This window comes from Rhinatrema bivittatum, chromosome 16 (genome assembly GCF_901001135.1).
Source record: "Rhinatrema bivittatum chromosome 16, aRhiBiv1.1, whole genome shotgun sequence".
Classification (NCBI taxonomy): domain Eukaryota; kingdom Metazoa; phylum Chordata; class Amphibia; order Gymnophiona; family Rhinatrematidae; genus Rhinatrema; species Rhinatrema bivittatum.
In genome coordinates, this window is record NC_042630.1 from 29,794,088 (window position 1) to 29,813,450 (window position 19,363).

A 19,363-nucleotide genomic window follows, 5' to 3' on the forward strand; every position below is an offset into this window, starting at 1 on the left:
TCTGTAATTAAGGGTGTTATGTTATCTGTGCTAAAGGAGACCGCCGTTTGTTCACGCCTTAAAAAAGCCTCCCTGGACGCCAAGACTTTGGACAGCTTCAGACCAACATCAGACTCCCCATTTGTGGCCAAAATCATCAAAAAAAAAGTGGCCTTCCATCGGCTTCAGACCCTATTAGAAGAAGGACATCTTCCTGACCAATTCCAATCAGGGTTCAGGAAGGGTCACGCCCCAGAAATTGTTCTCCTGGTATACTCAAGGCCTCTGATGTAGGAAAGCCCTCCATCCTATTAGGCCGAGGACGGGGTCTCAATGCTGGCTTATTACTAAATATGATGTGAACATAAACATTCTCTAATTTATAATCTACTGCAGGCATAAACAAACAACTATGTTCAATCGAACACTCACAGCTGGAGCAGAGCTTAAATCCAGCCCAATTACCCGTTCTGGATCAGTTTCCACACTAATTCCTTTACAGGGACAGACACGGTAAATACTCGAGACCTACCTTCTGCTTCCTGGATTAACATAGAACTTCGGTACTGTCACATTATATAGCATAGCATCAGGATTAAGAGCCCATGGATCTTCTACTGGGATCCCTCATCAACCCTTGGCCTGCGAGTCTTCTAAATGCCAGGTTATGCCTTTCCAGTGTCCCAGCCTACCTTTCACATCCCCCGAGGACCAGTCCCCATCCTCAGGGGGGGGCAAGGGCTTTACACCAGGCTATCAGTAACCTGAGCCTGGATGCCTCAGAACCATTCCGTTGATCTACATTCAGCACTCCAGCACCAAAGCAAGCAGACCAAGGATGGAACACCTTGCCCCTTACTCTCCTTCATCCGACTTGATTTTGCCGCCGCTGTTGACACCAGCGATCACGATTGCCTAATAAACAGGCTATCAGGCATGGGCATCAAGGGCTCAGCCTTAAAATGGTTTTGGTTGTTCCTATCATTGGTGAATAACGTCTCATCCTCTGTCAAACCCCTGATCTGCATGGAGAGCCTTCCAGTAGAGGTGGAGAAGACAAGGACAGTATCTGAATAGATAGGCTGAATGGTCTTTTTCTGCCGTCTTGTTTTTGTGTGCTCCACAAGGATCTCGCCACCCCTTTGCAATATCTGTCTCAGGCTGCTAATTGTAGTAATTAAGAAATCCAGGCTCTAATGTTCTCTCTATGCCAATGACATTTAGGTTTTTATGTGACTGGGATCTTATCGAAACAATCATGCAAATGGTATGGGCCACCTCTCCTAAACTCAAATCCCAGCAAATTTGAGGTATTTAACACAAAATACATCGTCCATGCCTCTTGCACTGAACGATACTCTTCTCTCAATGAAGTCCAAGGTCCGAAGCCTGGGAATTGTCCTGGACGTCAAAGTAAACATAGAAACTCAAATCAGCTATGCTGCAAGGAATGTCTTCTTCCAGTTTCAGCAAATAAAGCCATATGTGGAGAGAGACTATCCCAACTAGACCACTGCAAACACTCAAGCCAATGCAATACAGTGTGCAAGCCGCAGCGCACAGCTTGACACGCGATTGGACGCGAGTTTTGGATGCGTGACCATAACCCCCAATGCAAAACGGGGGTTAGTGCGTTCAAAATGCCCATCCAATAGAGAACGCAGGTAATAGCGCTCATCACATGTATATTCATATTGATGTGGCTATTAGCTATCTGTCCCGGAGCAGGCGTTAAATTTTGAGGAGTCCAAAAAGTTGACAGAAAAGCAGAAAATACTGCTTTTCTGTATTTCTTCCCACTTACTATTGTGGTGATAATAAGCTGGAGGAACAGAAAAATGAGGAGAACATTTACAAAAAAAATGTGCCAGCTGTCAGGTTAGGAAAAGGGACGCTCGTAAAATTGAATGTCCGTTCTCCAAACCCGCTGACAGCCATCTCTCCTGGGTGCTCGCTGTCGAGGAGGCGCCAGGGGCACACAGTTTCCCCTAGCGCTTCCTTTTTACTAGGGCAGCCCATTTGCATAGTGCATCGGGCACCCTGAAGAGATCGATCAGCACGCGCGTCATGAGCGCCCATTTTCCACACGCCAATATTGCATCGGCCTGACTGTGCAGAGGTCGGCCTCAAACATCTGCAGAATGCCGCAAAACGGATGTCATCTGACTGCAGCTCCAGAGACTATATTAGTCCAGTCCTCTAGGACCTACCCTGGCTACCAGTCCCAATTCCGAGCCCTCTGCATTGCCTTCAAGTCACTACGTACCTATCTGAAGCATCGTCCTGTCTCCCTACAACCTCTCTTAACAATCTACAAGCCAAAAAGAAAGAGGCACTACTACAGCTCCCAGCTCATAACGACCCCAGGCTGACCCAAACCCACAAGCACATCTTTCCTCATTCGTCCCCCGACTCTGGAATTTTCTCCCAACAAAGAGGCCAGACCAGCCGCTGCTTTAAAGTCATTCCGGCGGATGGTACAGAGCTGTCTCTTCCGTCAGCAACGTCTTTATGCCGACATGTCAGAACATCCCCCCAGCTGAACTAGCAAGCCACATTGCTACCTCTTACCACCATCCTCTCACACCCTATTCTTTTCAGCCCCCGATCCCACCGCTTATATGATTGCTCTGCATTTATTCCTTGTTTAGGTATTAGGTGTTATGTTTATGTTGTATTATTCACATCTGAATTTATACTTTGCTTAGGTACCACGTCTAATGTTTATGTATTATGCATTTAATTACTCAGTGACCCTGTACCTCCCTCTGAGTATTCTGGTAGGAGATCAAGCAACAAATCCTTGCCACACAATATAATCAAAGCCTTAGTGAATCGGTCTCGCAGACCAGGTTATACCATGTTTTCGATGTTCTGGCAGAAGAACAGACGACCTTTCAGCAGAGAATGTATAAATAAACCTGTTGGAAAGGCCAGGGCAGAATGCCATATAAGAACATAAGAAAATGCCATACTGGGTCAGACCAAGGGTCCATCAAGCCCAGCATCCTGTTTCCAACAGTGGCCAATCCAGGCCATAAGAACCTGGCAATTACCCAAAAACTAAGTCTACTCCATGTTACCATTTGCCTCCCTGTAGCTTTTACTAAACCTTTACCTTACAATTGACAACATAAGTTCAGGCAAATCCTCCTCTTTCATCTTTTCCATTCCATCTCTCCTCTCCTTCCTTTTTCTCATTCCCCCCCCCCCCCCCCCCGCGGTCCGTCGCCAGCCCTTGTTTTGTCTCCCTTCTTCCTCACCTTCCTCACCTTCCCCCTGCCAATGTCAAGTGAGATTCCGTCTTCCTATCCAAAAAAAAAAAGTTATATAACTACGCAAGCAAAATCTAAACACAATAAAATGCACTCAATAATGTTGCAAAAAAGATGACAAATTTATGCAAACGCACTGCAGGATTTCCTCAGCATGCCAGGAATCTGCTCCCCAGCTCCTGCAGGACACTAGGGGCATAAGCATAGCAGAGCTCTTGAAAACTGGACTGTTAAAAAAAAAATGCAAATGTAAGATGCCTAATAATTTGTATTATTAAATACACAATGATGTGGAAGGGCTGTGGAGGGCCCCGAGGTTGCCCTTGGTTTAGGAGGGGCGGGGTTGAGATTGTTAGATGCAGTCTGTGTGCCCCTTGCTGACTGGGGAGAGGCACTGAAGGGGTCTGGGTCTCTTTCAGGCAGCTGCTGAGATTGCTGTTGACTAAGCCAAGTTTTCTTCCTTGTCGGGAAATCACATGCAGTTGCAGCCCAGCCCCGAGCTGAGGCCCTGAGTAAGTCCCCTTGTGTGCACCACCAGCCCAGATTTTCCGGCTCACGCTCGCTGGAGGACCTCCCTCTAACAGGCGGCAGGAAAGATTTATTAAACCAGAGCCGCCCTCAGTCCTGGGACTCGGAAGGGATCTCCAGCAAGAAGCCCGAAGCCCTCTGCCCTGCGTGAGAGGTACCAGAGCGCCTTTATCTTGCAGTGATGAAATAAAATGATGTTACTCGTTCTCGAGGGCTGGGTCAGGACTGGGCATACACAGTTTCTGGGAATTTGCAGCCGCTAGGAATGATCTTTGCGATTTCTTGAATACTGTACTTGGGGGTTTTTCTGTTACCGACCTGAGTCTAAGTGGGGTAAACTCAGTCTGGAACGGGAAGCAGCAGACTTCCCGGGAATTATTCTGTATTTTTCCAGTAAACACTGGGGGATCCGAGTATTCTTGACTTTCCAGAAATTGTGCTATAATCATGAGGGATTTGGCGACTTGGCGTGGCTCCGGGCAGAAGAGGGGTGTCGAGGTTGCTTAATTATGGATCAGAGAAGCAGGGGGGGGGGGAGATCCCATTCTGGTCTGCAGGGGGCCTTGGAGCTCATTAACAGATGAGCTTAGAGCTCATTCATTCAGTATCTTAATGATTTAGTCTGTTTGCAAAGGTCCTTCAAAAACAGCTCCAGTGCCCTCAGGCAGCCAGAAAGGGCAGGAGGAAACTTGGCAGCAAGTAAAGATTCCTGGTTACCTATCAGGGATAAAATATGGTCGGTTACCCCCTTGCTTTCATTTTATATAGTGGATGAGAACATGGGTTTAAAAAATATCTATATCTCTACATAGTATTGCAAATAGCAGCAAGACTTCATAGAGGCGGCCTAAGCCGCTCTGTTGGGGGAGCGGGCACGTTCAGTGGGCGACAGCTCCAGTCCTCGCTGGGCTAATCCAGTCAGGGCTTCAGGCTTGTAACTTGTTTGTGGCTTGCGAGGAGGAAATAGGAGCCAAAAGTAGCACGCCAGGTGTTTTCTCCGGTCTAAGATCCCCTGCAGGCGACGACTGTCAAATACCTGCCGCCGTCAGGCCTTTGCATCTGCTTTTGAATGAGGAGTTTCCTCCTTGTGCAGGGAATCTTTCTGACCACTTTGCATTTAACTTGAAATATCCCTGTTTTAACATAGACCTGGACATTTTTATTTGCGTTGATGCTGCTCAGAGTTGCGTTATCCTTTGAATGCTATTTCTACTTATACTTTTGGAGTTAGCCTGTATCATTCTTGCTTATGTTTTCAGACTTAATCTGGGTAATAATTAATCTCTTGTATATTCCATTCGAGGCAGCTTTATAGGATACTCTGCATTATTTATGGTTGTCTGTGATTTTATTTGCATTTTTATTTTATATTTGTTTATTTTTAATTTGCAACTGTTCATTAGTTGTGTTTTGGTGTTTTATGAATAACTTTTCTAAGTTTATGTTTAATTTTCTAACTTGCCCTGAGCATTATTTTTAGAAAGGTGAGAAAAACCTAAATAAATAAATGTCACATGAAAGAAGGGGAAATTATGCCTTCCTCTCCCATCCAGAAATAAACCCTGAAGGGTAAATAGCATGCATCTGTAGGGTTAGCCATTTGTATGGCATTTTCAAAAAAGTCCTGCACAACAGTTTTAATTAATGACACATACTCCAGAAAAAGTAGATTTTTGTTTTTTGCATTTAATGGGGATTTAGCCTGGGGCCAGTTTAGGTACATTTTAGCTCCCAAGAGCTGTGCAGCCCTCCATGTTTCAGGGTGTGAGCCCATTTTCATGTCTAATCTAAAAGAAGTGCAGTGTCTTCTAGCACCAGGCAGCAGCATTGAGTCAGGTCTGGCTCAGAGAGCAGTGTCCCTCTTATCACCAGGCTGGCACACTGGGTCAGTACTGGATCAGAGGGAGGAAAGTCCCTAACCCCATGCTAGGACACTGGGTCAGCACTGACACAAAGGGGAGAGTGACCTCTAACACCACACTGGGACACTGGGTCAGTACTGGATCAGAGGGAGGGAGTGTCCCTAACACCAGGCTGGCACACTGGGTCAGTACTGGATCAGAGGGAGGAAAGTCCCTAACACCATGCTGGCACACTGGGTCAGTACTGGATCAGAGGGGAGAGTGGCCTCTAACACCATGCTGGGACACTGGGTCAGTACTGGCTCAGAGGGAGGATTGTCCCCTAACACCATGCTGGGACACTGGGTCAGGGCTGGATCAGAGGGAGGAGTGTCCCTAACACCATGCTGGGACACTGGGTCAGTACTGGATCAGAGGGGAGAGTGGCCCCTAACACCATGCTGGGACATTGGGTCGGTAGTGGATCAGAGGGGGGAGTGTCCCCTGACACCATGCTGGGATACTGGGTCAGTACTGGATCAGAGGGGAGAGTGTCCCCTAACACCATGCTGGGATACTGGGTCAGTACTGGATCAGAGGGGAGAGTGTCCCCTAACACCATGCTGGGACACTGGGTCAGTACTGGATCAGAGGGAGGAGTGTCCCCTAACACCATGCTGGGACACTGGGTCAGGGCTGGATCAGAGGGAGGAGTGTCCCTAACACCATGCTGGGACACTGGGTCAGTACTGGATCAGAGGGGAGAGTGGCCCCTAACACCATGCTGGGACATTGGGTCGGTAGTGGATCAGAGGGGGGAGTGTCCCTGACACCATGCTGGGATACTGGGTCAGTACTGGATCAGAGGGGAGAGTGTCCCCTAACACCATGCTGGGACATTGGGTCAGTACTGGATCAGAGGGAGGAGTGTCCCCTAACACCATGCTGGGATACTGGGTCAGTACTGGATCAGAGGGGAGAGTGTCCCCTAACACCATGCTGGGACACTGGGTCAGTGCTGGATCAGAGGGAGGAGTGTCCCCTAACACCATGCTGGGACACTGGTCAGTACTGGATCAGAGGGAGGAGTGTCCCCTAACACCATGCTGGGACACTGGGTCAGTGCTGGATCAGAGGGAGGAGTGTCCCCTAACACCATGCTGGGACACTGGGTCAGTACTGGCTCAGAGGGAGGAGTGTCCCCTAACACCAAGCTGGGACACTGGGTCAGGACTGGATCAGAGGGAGGAGTGTCCCCTAACACCATGCTGGGACACTGGGTCAGTACTGGATCAGAGGGAGGAGTGTCCCCTAACACCATGCCGGGACACTGGGTCAGTACTGGATCAGAGGGGAGAGTGGCCCCTAACACCATGCTGGGACACTGGGTCAGTAGTGGATCAGAGGGGAGAGTGTCCCCTAACACCAAGCTGGGACATTGGGTTAGGACTGGATTAGAGGGAGGAGTGTCCCCTAACACCATGCTGGGACACTGGGGTCAGTACTGGATCAGAGGGAGGAGTGTCCCCTAACACCATGCCGGGACACTGGGTCAGTACTGGATCAGAGGGAGGAGTGTCCCCTAACACCATGCTGGGACACTGGGTCAGTACTGGATCAGAGGCGAGAGTGTCCCCAAACATGATGCTGGGACACTGGGTCAGTACTGGATCAGAGGGAAGAACTGCATTGCTGAAGATGCAATGTTTGTCTTGTGGACTGCACTCAAGAAGGCTTCTCTGCCCTTTATAAGTAATTTAATTACTCTAACTAAATCAATAAGGATAACAAATGACTTCATGTGAAAATATGGCCAGAAAAAAGCTCTTGCAATGTAATTTTCAAACTCATATATATATATATATGTATACAATTTTTTCTGGATTGCTTTGCTTCAGTCTTTCATCTTGAATAGCGGCTGGAAGTTTTTCTCTGGCTTGACTGTAAGACTGGGCCTTTAAACACAAAACAGCATAATCCGTGAAATTCATTCAGAATAACACAGGCAGAACTCGAGCTGCTAGGAGATGATGGGTTTGTTTAGGTGAGACCAGCAGGTTCTAAACAGGGGAAGAATTTTTCAAGGTCAAAACATCCCTATCCATGGGCGGGGAAGATAGTGCTGTGAGTAGAGTGGACAGTGTAACGTCAGTAAGAGAGATGGGGAAAACACACTGCAGCTTGCAGTTACGTAGTACAGGACTTATTTTCCTGTTAAATGGTATTCTGAAGTGTTATTCTGATTGAAGTATTTGCCAACTGCAGACACAGAATGAGTCCGTTGGCTCCAGGGTTAAGTAGGGTGATGCGGCCATGTGACAGCCACACTGGAAATTGGGTAAGAAATACAAAGAACCCCAAGCTGCGCACCTTAGTTCATGCCACTTGGACTTCAAAGCTTCCCATGTTGAAAGGAGAAGAAACCCAGGGGCCTCCTGTTCAGCAAGATGCTCCAAGTCCGTCGCCTTAATAAGTGGCAGACACCTCGAAATTCTCAATCTCCAAATGGTTTCTTACTTGCTTTTGTAATAATTACTTCGACTTTTCACCAGTTTAATGCAGAATTGTGTTACTATTATTTAATTAATTAATTAATTTATTTATTTAATTTAATTTAATTAATTAATTAATTAATTAATTATTAATTAATTAATTTAATTTAATTAATTTAATTAATTTATTTAATTCAAGCAAAAGCTCAAGACATGGCTTTTTACTAAAGCCTACACTTGATTATTACATGTTCCCCTTTAACTCTCTTGTTCCTAACATGCTACTATCTCACATTATCTTTCTTAACTCTTTTACTCCCTTTCTTTCTTTCTTTCTTTCTTTCTTTCTTTCTTTCTTTCTTAAGCTATCAATCCTTCTATCTTTTCCCTAAACTATTACTCTCAACTTTAATTTAGCTAAGCCCTCTCCTGTTCTTTCCTAGTACTTTTGTTACCTTTTTATAACCATTGATCTTGCCCACTGTATATATGTATATATACTGTTCCATTCCTGACCCTTTCTCCTTCATTCCCGCTCCACTTTGTTCCCCACCCCGTTTTGCCCTGATACTAGATAAAGTTGTGCATTCTCAGTTATTTTTTACTCTATTTTATCATCTATTATTAGCTAAATAAGTTGTTCTTGATACCATATGTAACTGTTCTAATGTTTTATGGAATTCAGCTATTATTATATTGTTATATGTACACGCAACTGCGTATTTTTGTTCTATGTGCACCGACGTGATATCTTTGATGAGCGGCGGTATATAAAAACCAATAAATAAATAAATAAATAAATAATTTAGACTGAGTATTTCTTATTCATTGCTTACATAGTAAGCTCATTGAGGAAGAGACTGCTGACAGAGTTCTGTACGTAGGGAGTATTATTCCTGTATTTTTCTTTCCATGCCCAGGATGTGGAGGTTCAGCGTTCTAGTCCTGTTGCTGCCTGTCGTTCTGGCATATCAGTACCCAGAGGCGAGCCTGGACTCACAGTGGGAACAGTGGAAGATAACCTACCACAAACAATATAACAGCAAGGTATGAAACGGCAACATGAGATTAATACACAGAGTATTAACCGAGTAACAATATAACAGCAACATTAACACAGAGTATCTACCGAGTAATAATATAACAGCAACATGAGATTAACACAGACTATCCACCAAGTAATAATATAATAGCAACATGAGATTAGTACACAGAATATCCACCGAGTAACAATATAACAGCAACATAATGTTAACACAGAGTATCCACCGAGTAATAATATAACAGCAACATGAAATTAACACAGACTATCCACCAAGTAATAATATAACAGCAACATGAGAGTATTTTGCATAGGCTCGGTGACACGCGCAAGCCCCGGGATGCGCATATGTCCCGGGGCTTTGAAAAAGGGGCAAGGCCGGGGGCAGTCCCGAATCCTCTGGCACAGCGGCCATGCTGGGGGATGGCGCGCCAGCACCTGGCCGGCGCGCGCAAGTTACGCCTGCCAGAGGTAGGGGGGGGCTTTAGGTAGGGATGGGGGATGGGAGGGGAAGGTGGGGGAGAGTGGAAGGAAAGTTCCCTCCGAGGCCGCTCCGATTTCGGAGCGGCCTCGGAGGGAACGGGGAAAGCCATCGGGGCTCCCCTAGGGCTCGGCGCGCGCAAGGTGCACAAGTATGCACCCCTTGCGTGCGCCAACCCCGTATTTTATAAAATCGGGCGTACATTTGTGCGCGTCGGGTAGCGCCCCAGATTATCCACCAAGTACCAATATAACAGCAACATAATGTTAACACAGAGTATCCACCAAGTAATAATATAACGGCAACATGAGATTAACACACAGAGGGGTAGATTTTATAATTTAGCACGAACGCGTACTTTTGTTCGCGCACCAGGCGCGAACAAGAGTACCTGGGATTTCAATAGATACGTGCGTAGCCGCGCGTATCCATTAAAATCCAGGATCGGCGCGCGCAAGGCTGCCAATTTTGGGCAGCCTGCGTGCGCCGAGCTGCGCAGCCTGCTTCCATTCCCTCCGAAATCGGAGCGGCCTCGGAGGGAACTTTTTTTCGCCCTCCCTTCCCCTACCTAACCCACCCCCCCGGCCCTATCTACCCCCCCCCCACCTTTATTGCTGGATTTACGCCTGCCAGAGGTAGGCGTAAATCTGCACGCGCCAGCGGGCTGCTGGCGCGCCATCACCCAACCCAGGGCCTGTTCCGGAGGGCGCAGCCACACCCCAGGAACGCCCCCGGGCCGAAACCACGCCCGCGGTGCTGCCCCCGAAACGTCGCGTCACCCGTGCCACGCCCCCGAAACGCTGCATCATGACCGCCGCGCCCCCCGACACGCCCCTCAGCACGCCTCTCCATGCAAGCCCTGGGACTTACACGTGTCCCGGGGCTTGCGCGTGCTGCCGAGCCTATGCAAAATAGGCTCGGCGTGCGCAGGGGGGGTTTGGGGTAGGTTTTCGGGGGGTACGCGCGTATCCTACACGCGTACCCCTTTGAAAATCTACCCCAGAGTATCCACCGAGTAACAATTTAACAGCAACATGATATTAGCACACAGAGTATCCACCGAGTAATATAACCGGCAACGTATCCGCCGAGTAACAATATAACAACAACATGAAATTAACACAGAGTATCCACCGAGTAACAATATAACAGAAACATGAGATTAACACACAGAGTATCCACCAAATAACAATATAACAGCAATATGAAATTAACATACAGAATATCCACTAGGTACTTTTATCTGTGTCATAAAGGGGAGGATCCAGCATGGAATACAGGAGCATTTAGTTTTGAAAGTCTGTGGTACCACCAGCTCTAGAATTTTCCAATGGGAAATTCTGTAGGGAGTTGTGTTCTGAAAATGTCCTTGCAGACCCTGCATAACTTTACAGACCTGTTCCCTTAACAAAAGAGCAACAAAATAATTTATAACACACTGAAACTTCTGGATAGCTGTAGGAAATATACACAACATCCCTAAAGCGAGAAATAATACAATAGTTTTATAATAAAATAAAATAAAATAATGTTTTATGGAATTCACTCCCAGATTATCTTCGCCTTACTTCCTCTACTCAACAGTTTAAAAAATCACTGAAAACCTATCTATTTCAGAAAGCATACACCTTATCTCCTAACTCATAAAATAAACATTCATTTATCTGTTACAACAGCAGCATCTCCTTCAATTCATACAATACCCATAAGTAATAATTCTTTTTTATTCACTCCTGTTTGTAATTTTATTGTTTAAAAGCCGCTGGTCATGAATGTTTATTGTGCTATTATTTTAATGTTAGTTTTAATTTGTTTTAATTTGTTATGTTTACTCATTATGTATGTTTGGTTGTAAACCGTTTTGATTAATTCTTTCGAATTGTAAAAGCGGTATATAAACATTTTAAAATAAATAAATACATAAATAGCACTGCAATATGTAACAATAAGATCTGCAGCCATGGGATACTCTCTGAATGATAACGCTCCAGGCAGCATCGGAAGAGCAGGGTCACTCGTGTCAGCGTGCCATTTCTGTGGTGTTCTGGTAGTATATCTGCTCCTCGCGGGTCGGGCATTCATTCTTCTCTTGTCTCTCCATGCGCACAGGTGGATGAACTACAGCGACGGCTTATCTGGGAGAAGAACTTGAAGTACATCACCGCCCATAACCTGGAGTTCTCTCTGGGAATGCACACCTACGAACTGGCCATCAACCACCTCGGGGACATGGTAGGCAACTGAGCCCCGGGCTATCTCAGTTTGTAGCAAGTAACAGTAAATGTTTCCACCTGAGGTTTAGATTTCATGTACCCCACACAGAATCCTACTATCACATGAGGCACAGAAAGTAAACCCGGATTCTTTAAGTTCTTGAAGCAGTGTTCTTGGCTGTCTCTTAACTTCAGTACACCAGATAACACATCCCCTAGACTTCCACTGACAGTATCAAGAAATACTAATAATGAGTATTTTTCTACAATTACTTTGATCCAAAGAGGATGGCAGTTTGTTTTAAGAAATAACATTTTTTCAATTTGTGTTATGTCTTGTGCCATATTTGTTACCTATTCGTCCATCCTTTTACTAAGTTGGATATATCAAGAGCTGTGATGGGTGAGCTTTCTCATTGAGTCCTGCTGAGCCCATACCCACAGCTGTTGATGCTAATGTTCGTCTCCTCCCTCTCTTAGACCAGCGAGGAGGTGGTGAAAACAATGACTGGGTTAAAAGTTCCCCCAAGGCAGAGCTCTTCCAACTTCACTGACTCCGACGATGGGGAGGGCCTCGTGCCGGATTCCATTGACTACAGGAAGAAGGGTTATGTCACTCCTGTGCGCAACCAGGTACCATGCCCTGCTCCCATCTGGTGTCTTCCTGGGGACATTTGGAGGACAATTCTTAAAACCACTTTCCTGGGGAAATAGTGATTTACCTGAAGATTGCCTTCCCTCAATCCAGCTAAAAGAACGTATGGGGTTCCGTAGCGTGCGCACTATTATCCAGATTGAGGGGAAGCATTTCCGGGTGTCTGTTTAGGAGCAGGTTTGGAAAACATGTGTAGACTGCATTTTAAAATCCATGCACACTGAATTCCAGCAAAAATCTGCCCACAGGGAAAAGGGGATGCAAAGTCAGCGGCTTCTTTGTACCCACAGGCTATTTTCTTAAAGGAAATTACACGTGTAGCTTTGTTTTGAAAATCTGGTACAAGATACCCATGGACGTGTGCATCTAGGCATTATCTTATCTGATGACGAAGTATACCACAAGCTTTACTTTCAGAAATGTATCAACTTAGCACAAGATAGAGGCAGTGAAAAGCAGATGTAGATCAGACCTTAATTCTTGCCGGCTCATTTCCAGAATCCTATTTACACACGCACACTCATCTCCAGGGAGTGATATGTTTGAACCATGATGATTGGTTCATATAGTTTGTATGTGTGTGCGTGATGTTATTTATGATATCATAGCCAGTGAAGACCAATCCAATATAGAGTATACGTGAGGTGATCTGTGAAAGCGTTTCAAACATGGCCACTTCCAGAGGTCTAGCAAAGTTGCAAGGGAGCAGCTGAAGCAATTTCAAAAGTCACAACATTAACAGTGACAATTGTAATCGATAGAAGGGTGAATATTACTGCTTGCCATGTGCACTTTTAGAAGTAACTTTTAAGAGTTGCTTGTGTAAAAAGACCCATATATGCGAGTATATGGGGCCGAGCGCAAGCAACTCTTCTTTTAAAACTGGAAATTTATGTGCGTATATGTACGCAACAGAACGTGCAAAGAAAAGGGGTGGATTTGAGGCAGGTCAGGGGCATTCCAGGGCAGGGGGCCCAACATTTACGCGTGCAAATCCTGATTATAAATCCGGCAGACACACTGCGCGTAAAGATGTTACTTGTGCCTGTTTACTTCTGCCCTTTATCAAGTGTAAGTCTGAAATAAACTCGTTATAACCAAAAGTTGCCTGGGTGAGGGGTCTGAGTAAATTGGGGGGAGTGCAGGCTGAAGAACCAGCGGGGTCTTGTTGACCCAGAGATACAATGGGCAAACTGGTAGACTAAATGGTCAGTCTGGTTATTTCCTTCACGCGTGCATGTTTTAAAATGTGCTCATGTGCATGTGTGTAAATGCCGAAAAGTCCTAAGGAAAGATACACTAATAACGTTTCTTCGTGTAATCGTTTAAAATTAGGAGCACGTCTACACGCACTAGGCGTATTTTATATTATATGCTCGCATTTGCACGGATGATTTAACATTCCAGCATATGTGGGCGCACATGCGCTTGTTTTAAAGTTACCATCCCTAAATATATTATAACGTGGGCAGTTTTCTGCCAGTATTTGCCAAAACACTCCAGAAATTTTGGGGGATATGGTTGATGGTTGGTAATCACTGTTTTTTTCTTTCCTTGCATTGTGCTAGCAATGCAACCGCACGTTGGCAATTTGCACTCTGTTATCCAGACCTACAGCCCTGCTTTTTTTGGGACTGAAAGCACCAGAATGCATTAGGATAGGCGCTAAGAACTGCATGAGCTCATTCGTCCCACGGCCAGCTGACAAGGTTCTTATCAACTGCTCATGTAGCACCACAAGCCAATCAGAGGCTATGAACTCAATACTGTTTTCCATTTTTACTCTTTCACTAGGGTCAGTGTGGCTCCTGCTGGGCCTTCAGTTCGGTTGGGGCCCTGGAAGGGCAGCTGAAGAGGAAAACCGGGAAACTGGTGAGTCTCAGCCCACAGAACCTGGTGGACTGTGTCACTAAGAACGATGGCTGTGGGGGAGGCTATATGACCAACGCCTTTGAGTATGTGAAGGAAAACCGTGGAATTGACTCAGAGGATGCTTATCCTTACACAGGGGAGGTGAGTGTCCTTTTTCATTCTTGCTAATGCTTGATTCTGGAAAAAGTCAGAGCATAGCTTTTGTTGATAAGAACAAAGAATTCAGTCGTGATGCTTTGGCGACATGTGTCCAAACCTGACCAAGTTCAGAAGTGAAATAAGTTATAAGGCATTTCAGCCTACTCCCTATAGAACATATATCCACACAACAAGGCCAATGAAAATGTTGACACGATTGGAACTGTCTTACTCAGGAGCTCAGAAATAGAAAAACTGTGCATGGAGTCTAAAAAACCATGACAATAGACAAACAGCTATCCGTCTCTCGTTTTCAAGGGCACTAAAATTCATTAGAAAAGTTCCATTCCATGTGGTATTTTATTGTTGACAAAACGTCTTACCGGTAATTTGCTCAACCTGCTTACCATCTTCTTTGCCACAGGATGGAGAATGTCGCTATAATCCCAGAGGCAAAGCAGCCAAATGCAGAAGCTACAAGGAAGTCACCGAGGGCAGTGAGAAAGCCTTGAAAAGGGCCGTTGCCAGGGTGGGACCCATATCTGTGGGCATCGATGCCAGTCTCCCATCATTCCAGTCCTACAGCAAAGGTAGGTGAGAATGGATTAACTGTGAGAAAAACAGAGTGGATGGGCTAAGTAAGAAGAATGAACAATAGGTTGGAGTGTTCAATCTTCTTGAGTTAGTCCTCTGCTATCTCGGGCAGATTCTCTCGAGGCATCAGCTTTGGCCTCCTGACAGCTTTCCAGGTCTTCTTAGTTCTGATTGCTGCTTCTGGCTGCCTCCTACCCCAGCATGAGTCTCAAGTTTGGATTTCCCTTTCCTGGTGTGCATCCTTCTTCTTCCCCCCTCTGCCTCTTATAGTTCCTTCTTCTGGGGACCAGTTCCTTTCGCTCTCAGAGCTCCGCCTTAGATTCTCCCTCTGTTTTTTTCTTCTCTAAACTTTATTTGTGCTTGTCTACTTGTAGCCTTGAACTGTGTGCTGCCTTTCTCTTTTCTTTCCCCTGGGCCAGCCACAGTTGGATGGATAGAATAGATGATTTGAAAAATGATCAATAGGTTGGTGGGTTGCGTTAAGATTTTTAATGCTAAAGCAGTGGTCTGGTTTATAGCTACAGTGGTTGACCCTTCTGAGCCCATTGGCCTCTCTTTCTCTTCCAGGCGTTTATTACGATCCAGACTGCAATGTGGATGATATTAACCATGCCGTTCTTGTTGTTGGATATGGAGTGCAGAAGGGTAAAAAGTACTGGATCATAAAGAACAGGTAAGAGAAATACAGTAACTGAGATCCCAGATTAGTGATTTATAGTTGAAAAAACTTGCAGAAATTTGGTCGCATTAAAAAAGAATCTTTCCATGGCATGTTATGAATGCAATGGAAATCGACATGTAAGCAGCATGCTGATAAAATTCCACATTATGGTTTTGAAACGGGCAATGTTATGCATGGATAATTAACCACATAACTGCCTGAGGTGGGCACCCTGTGTTTGAAGATCAGATGCATGCGTAAACGTCCATGTCTAACTTTGCAGTTAAGCGCACGCTGCTGACAGTTTTTACCCCTTCACGGTGAATGTTGAATTGATAGAATAATGTGGGGTAGGCTCAGTTTTGCCTCTGACCTTTGCCATCCCTTTTTCTTCTTGCCCTAGCTGGGGAAAAGAATGGGGCAACAAAGGCTACATTCTGATGGCCAGAGACAAGAACAACACCTGTGGTATTGCCAACCTGGCCAGCTACCCCAGAATGTGACCCGGAGGGCCAAAGTAGAAAAAAAGCAGAGCTTCTGTAATCGGGGAGATGGACACGCACTGTCATCCTGAAGGGCTGGTACCTTCACTTCCATGCACTCTTGTCCATGAATTTGTCGTCATCTTCTACTCTGGACTGAAAGTCAACTGGTTTTCCAAAACTCGAATGCATTTTCCCTTGAAATATTCATGGTATGACCCAAGAACAGTAAGCTCTCAGCTTTCCCAGCTTCCCATGAAACCTGTCCTCTGTTGTCGAGAGTATCTTTTGTCCATTACTCTGCTGCCGGAATGAACAAACACGAAAAGAGACCAATAGGGACCCAGTTCGGAGATGGGAGTTCCAAAGTCCGTGCAGGAGAGATAAGGTGCTACATAAGCAGTGGTTTCATGTTGGTGCTGTAAAACGGTACGACTGAGCCTGAGTGAGACTCCAGAGTGTCAACTCACTTGTGGCTCAGTAGTGCTTGACTTCAGCCATCCTGAAAGCTGGTGACTTAATACCCTCATCAGGTTCTTTTTACTGGAGAAAGTTCTTTTTTACTCAACGCACAATTAGACTCTGGAATTTGTTGCCAGAGGATGTGGTTAGTGCAGTCAGTATAGCGGTGTTTAAAAAAGGATTGGATAAGTTCTTGGAGGAGAAGTCCATTACCTGCTATTAAGTTCACTTAGAGAATAGCCACTGCCATTAGCAATGGTTACATGGAATAGACTTAGTGTTTGGGTACTTGCCAGGTTCTTGTGGCCTGGATTGGCCACTGTTGGAAGCAGGATGCTGGGCTTGATGGACCCTTGGTCTGACCCAGTATGGCATTTTCTTATGTTCTTAGGTGCCCTGGGCAATCACAGTGTGCACAGATCTAGCACGCTCCAGACAATGGTATGGCTTTGCTTACGTGAACCTTTTCTTTACCCACGCTCCTTGCTTCCCCAGCACACACCAAAAAAAAACGAGCACAGTTAAACTACATTTTGCCAGTTTGGGCAATATTTGTGGTCTTTGGTTTCACATAGAGCTTTTGCAGCTACAATGGGAACCCGTTTGTAAGATGGCTCATCGCCAGCTAACATGTTTTGCACATTATTGTCTTAATGACGTATTAACGGATTTTACTCATCTGCCGCGTGGGCAGAGAGCCTTGATTGTTATTGCCACTCAGGCATATTTTTTATTTTTAAATAAATGGTGTTAGGAAAAACCTTTCCATTGTTCTTGTTTTTATGCATAATCCCCATCTGGTTAGCCTCAAAAAAAAGATGAAGGCTGGGCTGCGTCTTTTCTAGCACTAGTAAGATAGCAAAGGGTGCACACAAAGCAGCATGGGTCGGATGGTTGCAGAGACAGGAGCAGGTGGTCTTCCAAGTCGTCACCTGTGAGTAGTGATAAGCGCTCAAGACATTTGATGGATAGCTACAAAAAAATGAACTGGGCTTGGAAACTCAGCTGTGCTCTTGTCTCTGACTGTGATCTTTCCAGGACAATTTGGGGACACTAGCAGGGTTGTAAGAAGTCACATTTGTTGAACCTTATGTGCACAGAAAAATAAATGCCCACTTATTGGGCTTATGGTTACAGACACGGGCACAGGGGATCAAGTTCCAATCTACTGTGAACTTTTTACATTAGGGTGACTTAAGCACAAGTGTGAAACTGGGGAGCAGTAGCACCAGTCATCAAGATTTCAGTCCTGGCTACTGTTCGTTCGTGCATCTTTCACAGACACTCAGAATTCACTTACATTCAGAGGTACCCAAATAATCTATTGACAGGAAAAGTAAATCTTTCACGAACTTCCTAATTAATATTCACAGCAAACATAATGAGAACTCTCAAGGAACTCACAGCCAGTATGCTCACTTCTTATTAATCCAAGAATGGGAGGGAGGGAATGGAACATTTATTTCCGTGGCCCAGGTCCCAGATCGGGTCCTTGTCAGTAGACGCTTGCTTAACATTTTGTCACTTAACCTCTACCTTGAGTTAATGAGCGAGTTTTCCTGTTACCAGAGGGAAAAGGCAGTGGTTCTTAATGGTGTGTGAGAAGACTGCTAGGGGGACTATGCACTGTTTCAATATAAGGTTGTGCTCAGAATAGGAGCTGGGGATTTGGAAAGTAGAGATTCTGAACTGAGAAGTACTTGGCAGTGACTAAGTGTAGGTCTGCCGGTGTGCCCAATCCATAACCTGCCGTGTCATCCTGGGATGAGGGGAAATAACTCCAGGCTCCTGGGCCATGCTGAAGGTGGGGGAGGCGCAGTGGCCTAGCTGCTAAAGAACATGCTGGGAAATACTGTTGAGAGAGGATCTCGGAAAAGCTGATAACTTGCATGAAGAATGACTAAAACGCAAAGGATGTATAAAAATCTGGTTACCATCCTGGCAGTGTAGCAGAGAAAGAGGAAATGCAAACGGGGATTTTTGTGCTCTGCTATTTCCTGTGCTTCATGGGTGCTGGTGATTTTTTATTGCTCTGCTAATGACTGCTGGCAACCCCAGAAGAGTTACAAGATTTGCCCTTCTTGAAGTTACCTTTCAAGTAGGACTTATTTAATTGATCCCAGGGCACGAGTTTGAAGTCCAAAGGAAGAGAAGACAGTGAAGGGTTGAATACTATTGGGGTGCAGTCGGACAAACACAGAGGAGAAGGGGAGGAAATTTACACCTTTGTGTAGTGTGAGAAAATACAGCCCTTGCCCCTTGGACCGGTCCACCACACCAGCTGTTTGATCATTTTGAAACCCGACATCGGAGACTCTTTTTTGCGGCCCTCAGGGTGGGGTTACGTTTCTGCTAAATTTGTTGTACTTCTTCAAAGTAAACGGATTGCAAATGTGCTTAAACAGCAGCAGTTTCTCTGATACAGAACTGAACCCTGCACGCCACTGAATAGGGAAGGTGATATCTATTTCCCCCCAAGCCTACTGAAATGCATCAGGGGAAGAGACATTTTAGAACTGAGACGGGGGAAAAAATGGTGACTTGTGGTGGAGGAGAGATGTGGGGATGAAAAAAGAGGGTTGGCGAGTCCAAATACACCTGCTCTTCCCTGTTCCGGGCCTTGAGTTTCACTTGATGGCAAATCACAA

At 45.5% G+C, this 19,363-nt stretch overlaps 1 protein-coding gene across 4 annotated transcripts; it reads left to right on the top strand.

The window, feature by feature from the left end:
* Positions 1-3,592: 3,592 nt before the first annotated feature.
* On the top strand, positions 3,593-17,479 carry LOC115078510 (cathepsin K-like). Of its 4 annotated transcripts, none has more exons than XM_029581439.1 (9): positions 3,594-3,936; positions 9,030-9,162; positions 11,748-11,870; positions 12,332-12,484; positions 14,301-14,519; positions 14,941-15,106; positions 15,678-15,783; positions 16,175-16,786; positions 17,107-17,479. In XM_029581439.1, exons 2-8 carry the CDS (start codon positions 9,037-9,039, stop codon positions 16,272-16,274), a joined length of 993 nt encoding a protein of 330 aa, XP_029437299.1. In that variant the 5' UTR covers positions 3,594-3,936; positions 9,030-9,036; the 3' UTR covers positions 16,275-16,786; positions 17,107-17,479. The 4 variants fall into 4 exon arrangements, with proteins under 4 accessions (XP_029437300.1, XP_029437299.1, XP_029437298.1 ...); XM_029581438.1 differs by having other exon boundaries at positions 9,036-9,162; XM_029581440.1 differs by lacking the exon at positions 12,332-12,484 and having other exon boundaries at positions 3,593-3,936; positions 9,036-9,162.
* Positions 17,480-19,363: the final 1,884 nt, after the last annotated feature.

What these genes read in the sequence shown, in the direction of transcription:
- LOC115078510 (XM_029581437.1), top strand. Translation starts at nt 9,028, where the DNA reads ATGCCCAGGATGTGGAGGTTCAGCGTTCTAGTCCTGTTGCTGCCTGTC. An exon ending in ATTCCAGTCCTACAGCAAAG is followed by an intron (nt 15,107 to 15,677) that starts GTAGGTGAGAAT and finishes TTTCTCTTCCAG; the next exon opens with GCGTTTATTACGATCCAGAC. An exon ending in TACTGGATCATAAAGAACAG is followed by an intron (nt 15,784 to 16,174) that starts GTAAGAGAAATA and finishes TTCTTGCCCTAG; the next exon opens with CTGGGGAAAAGAATGGGGCA.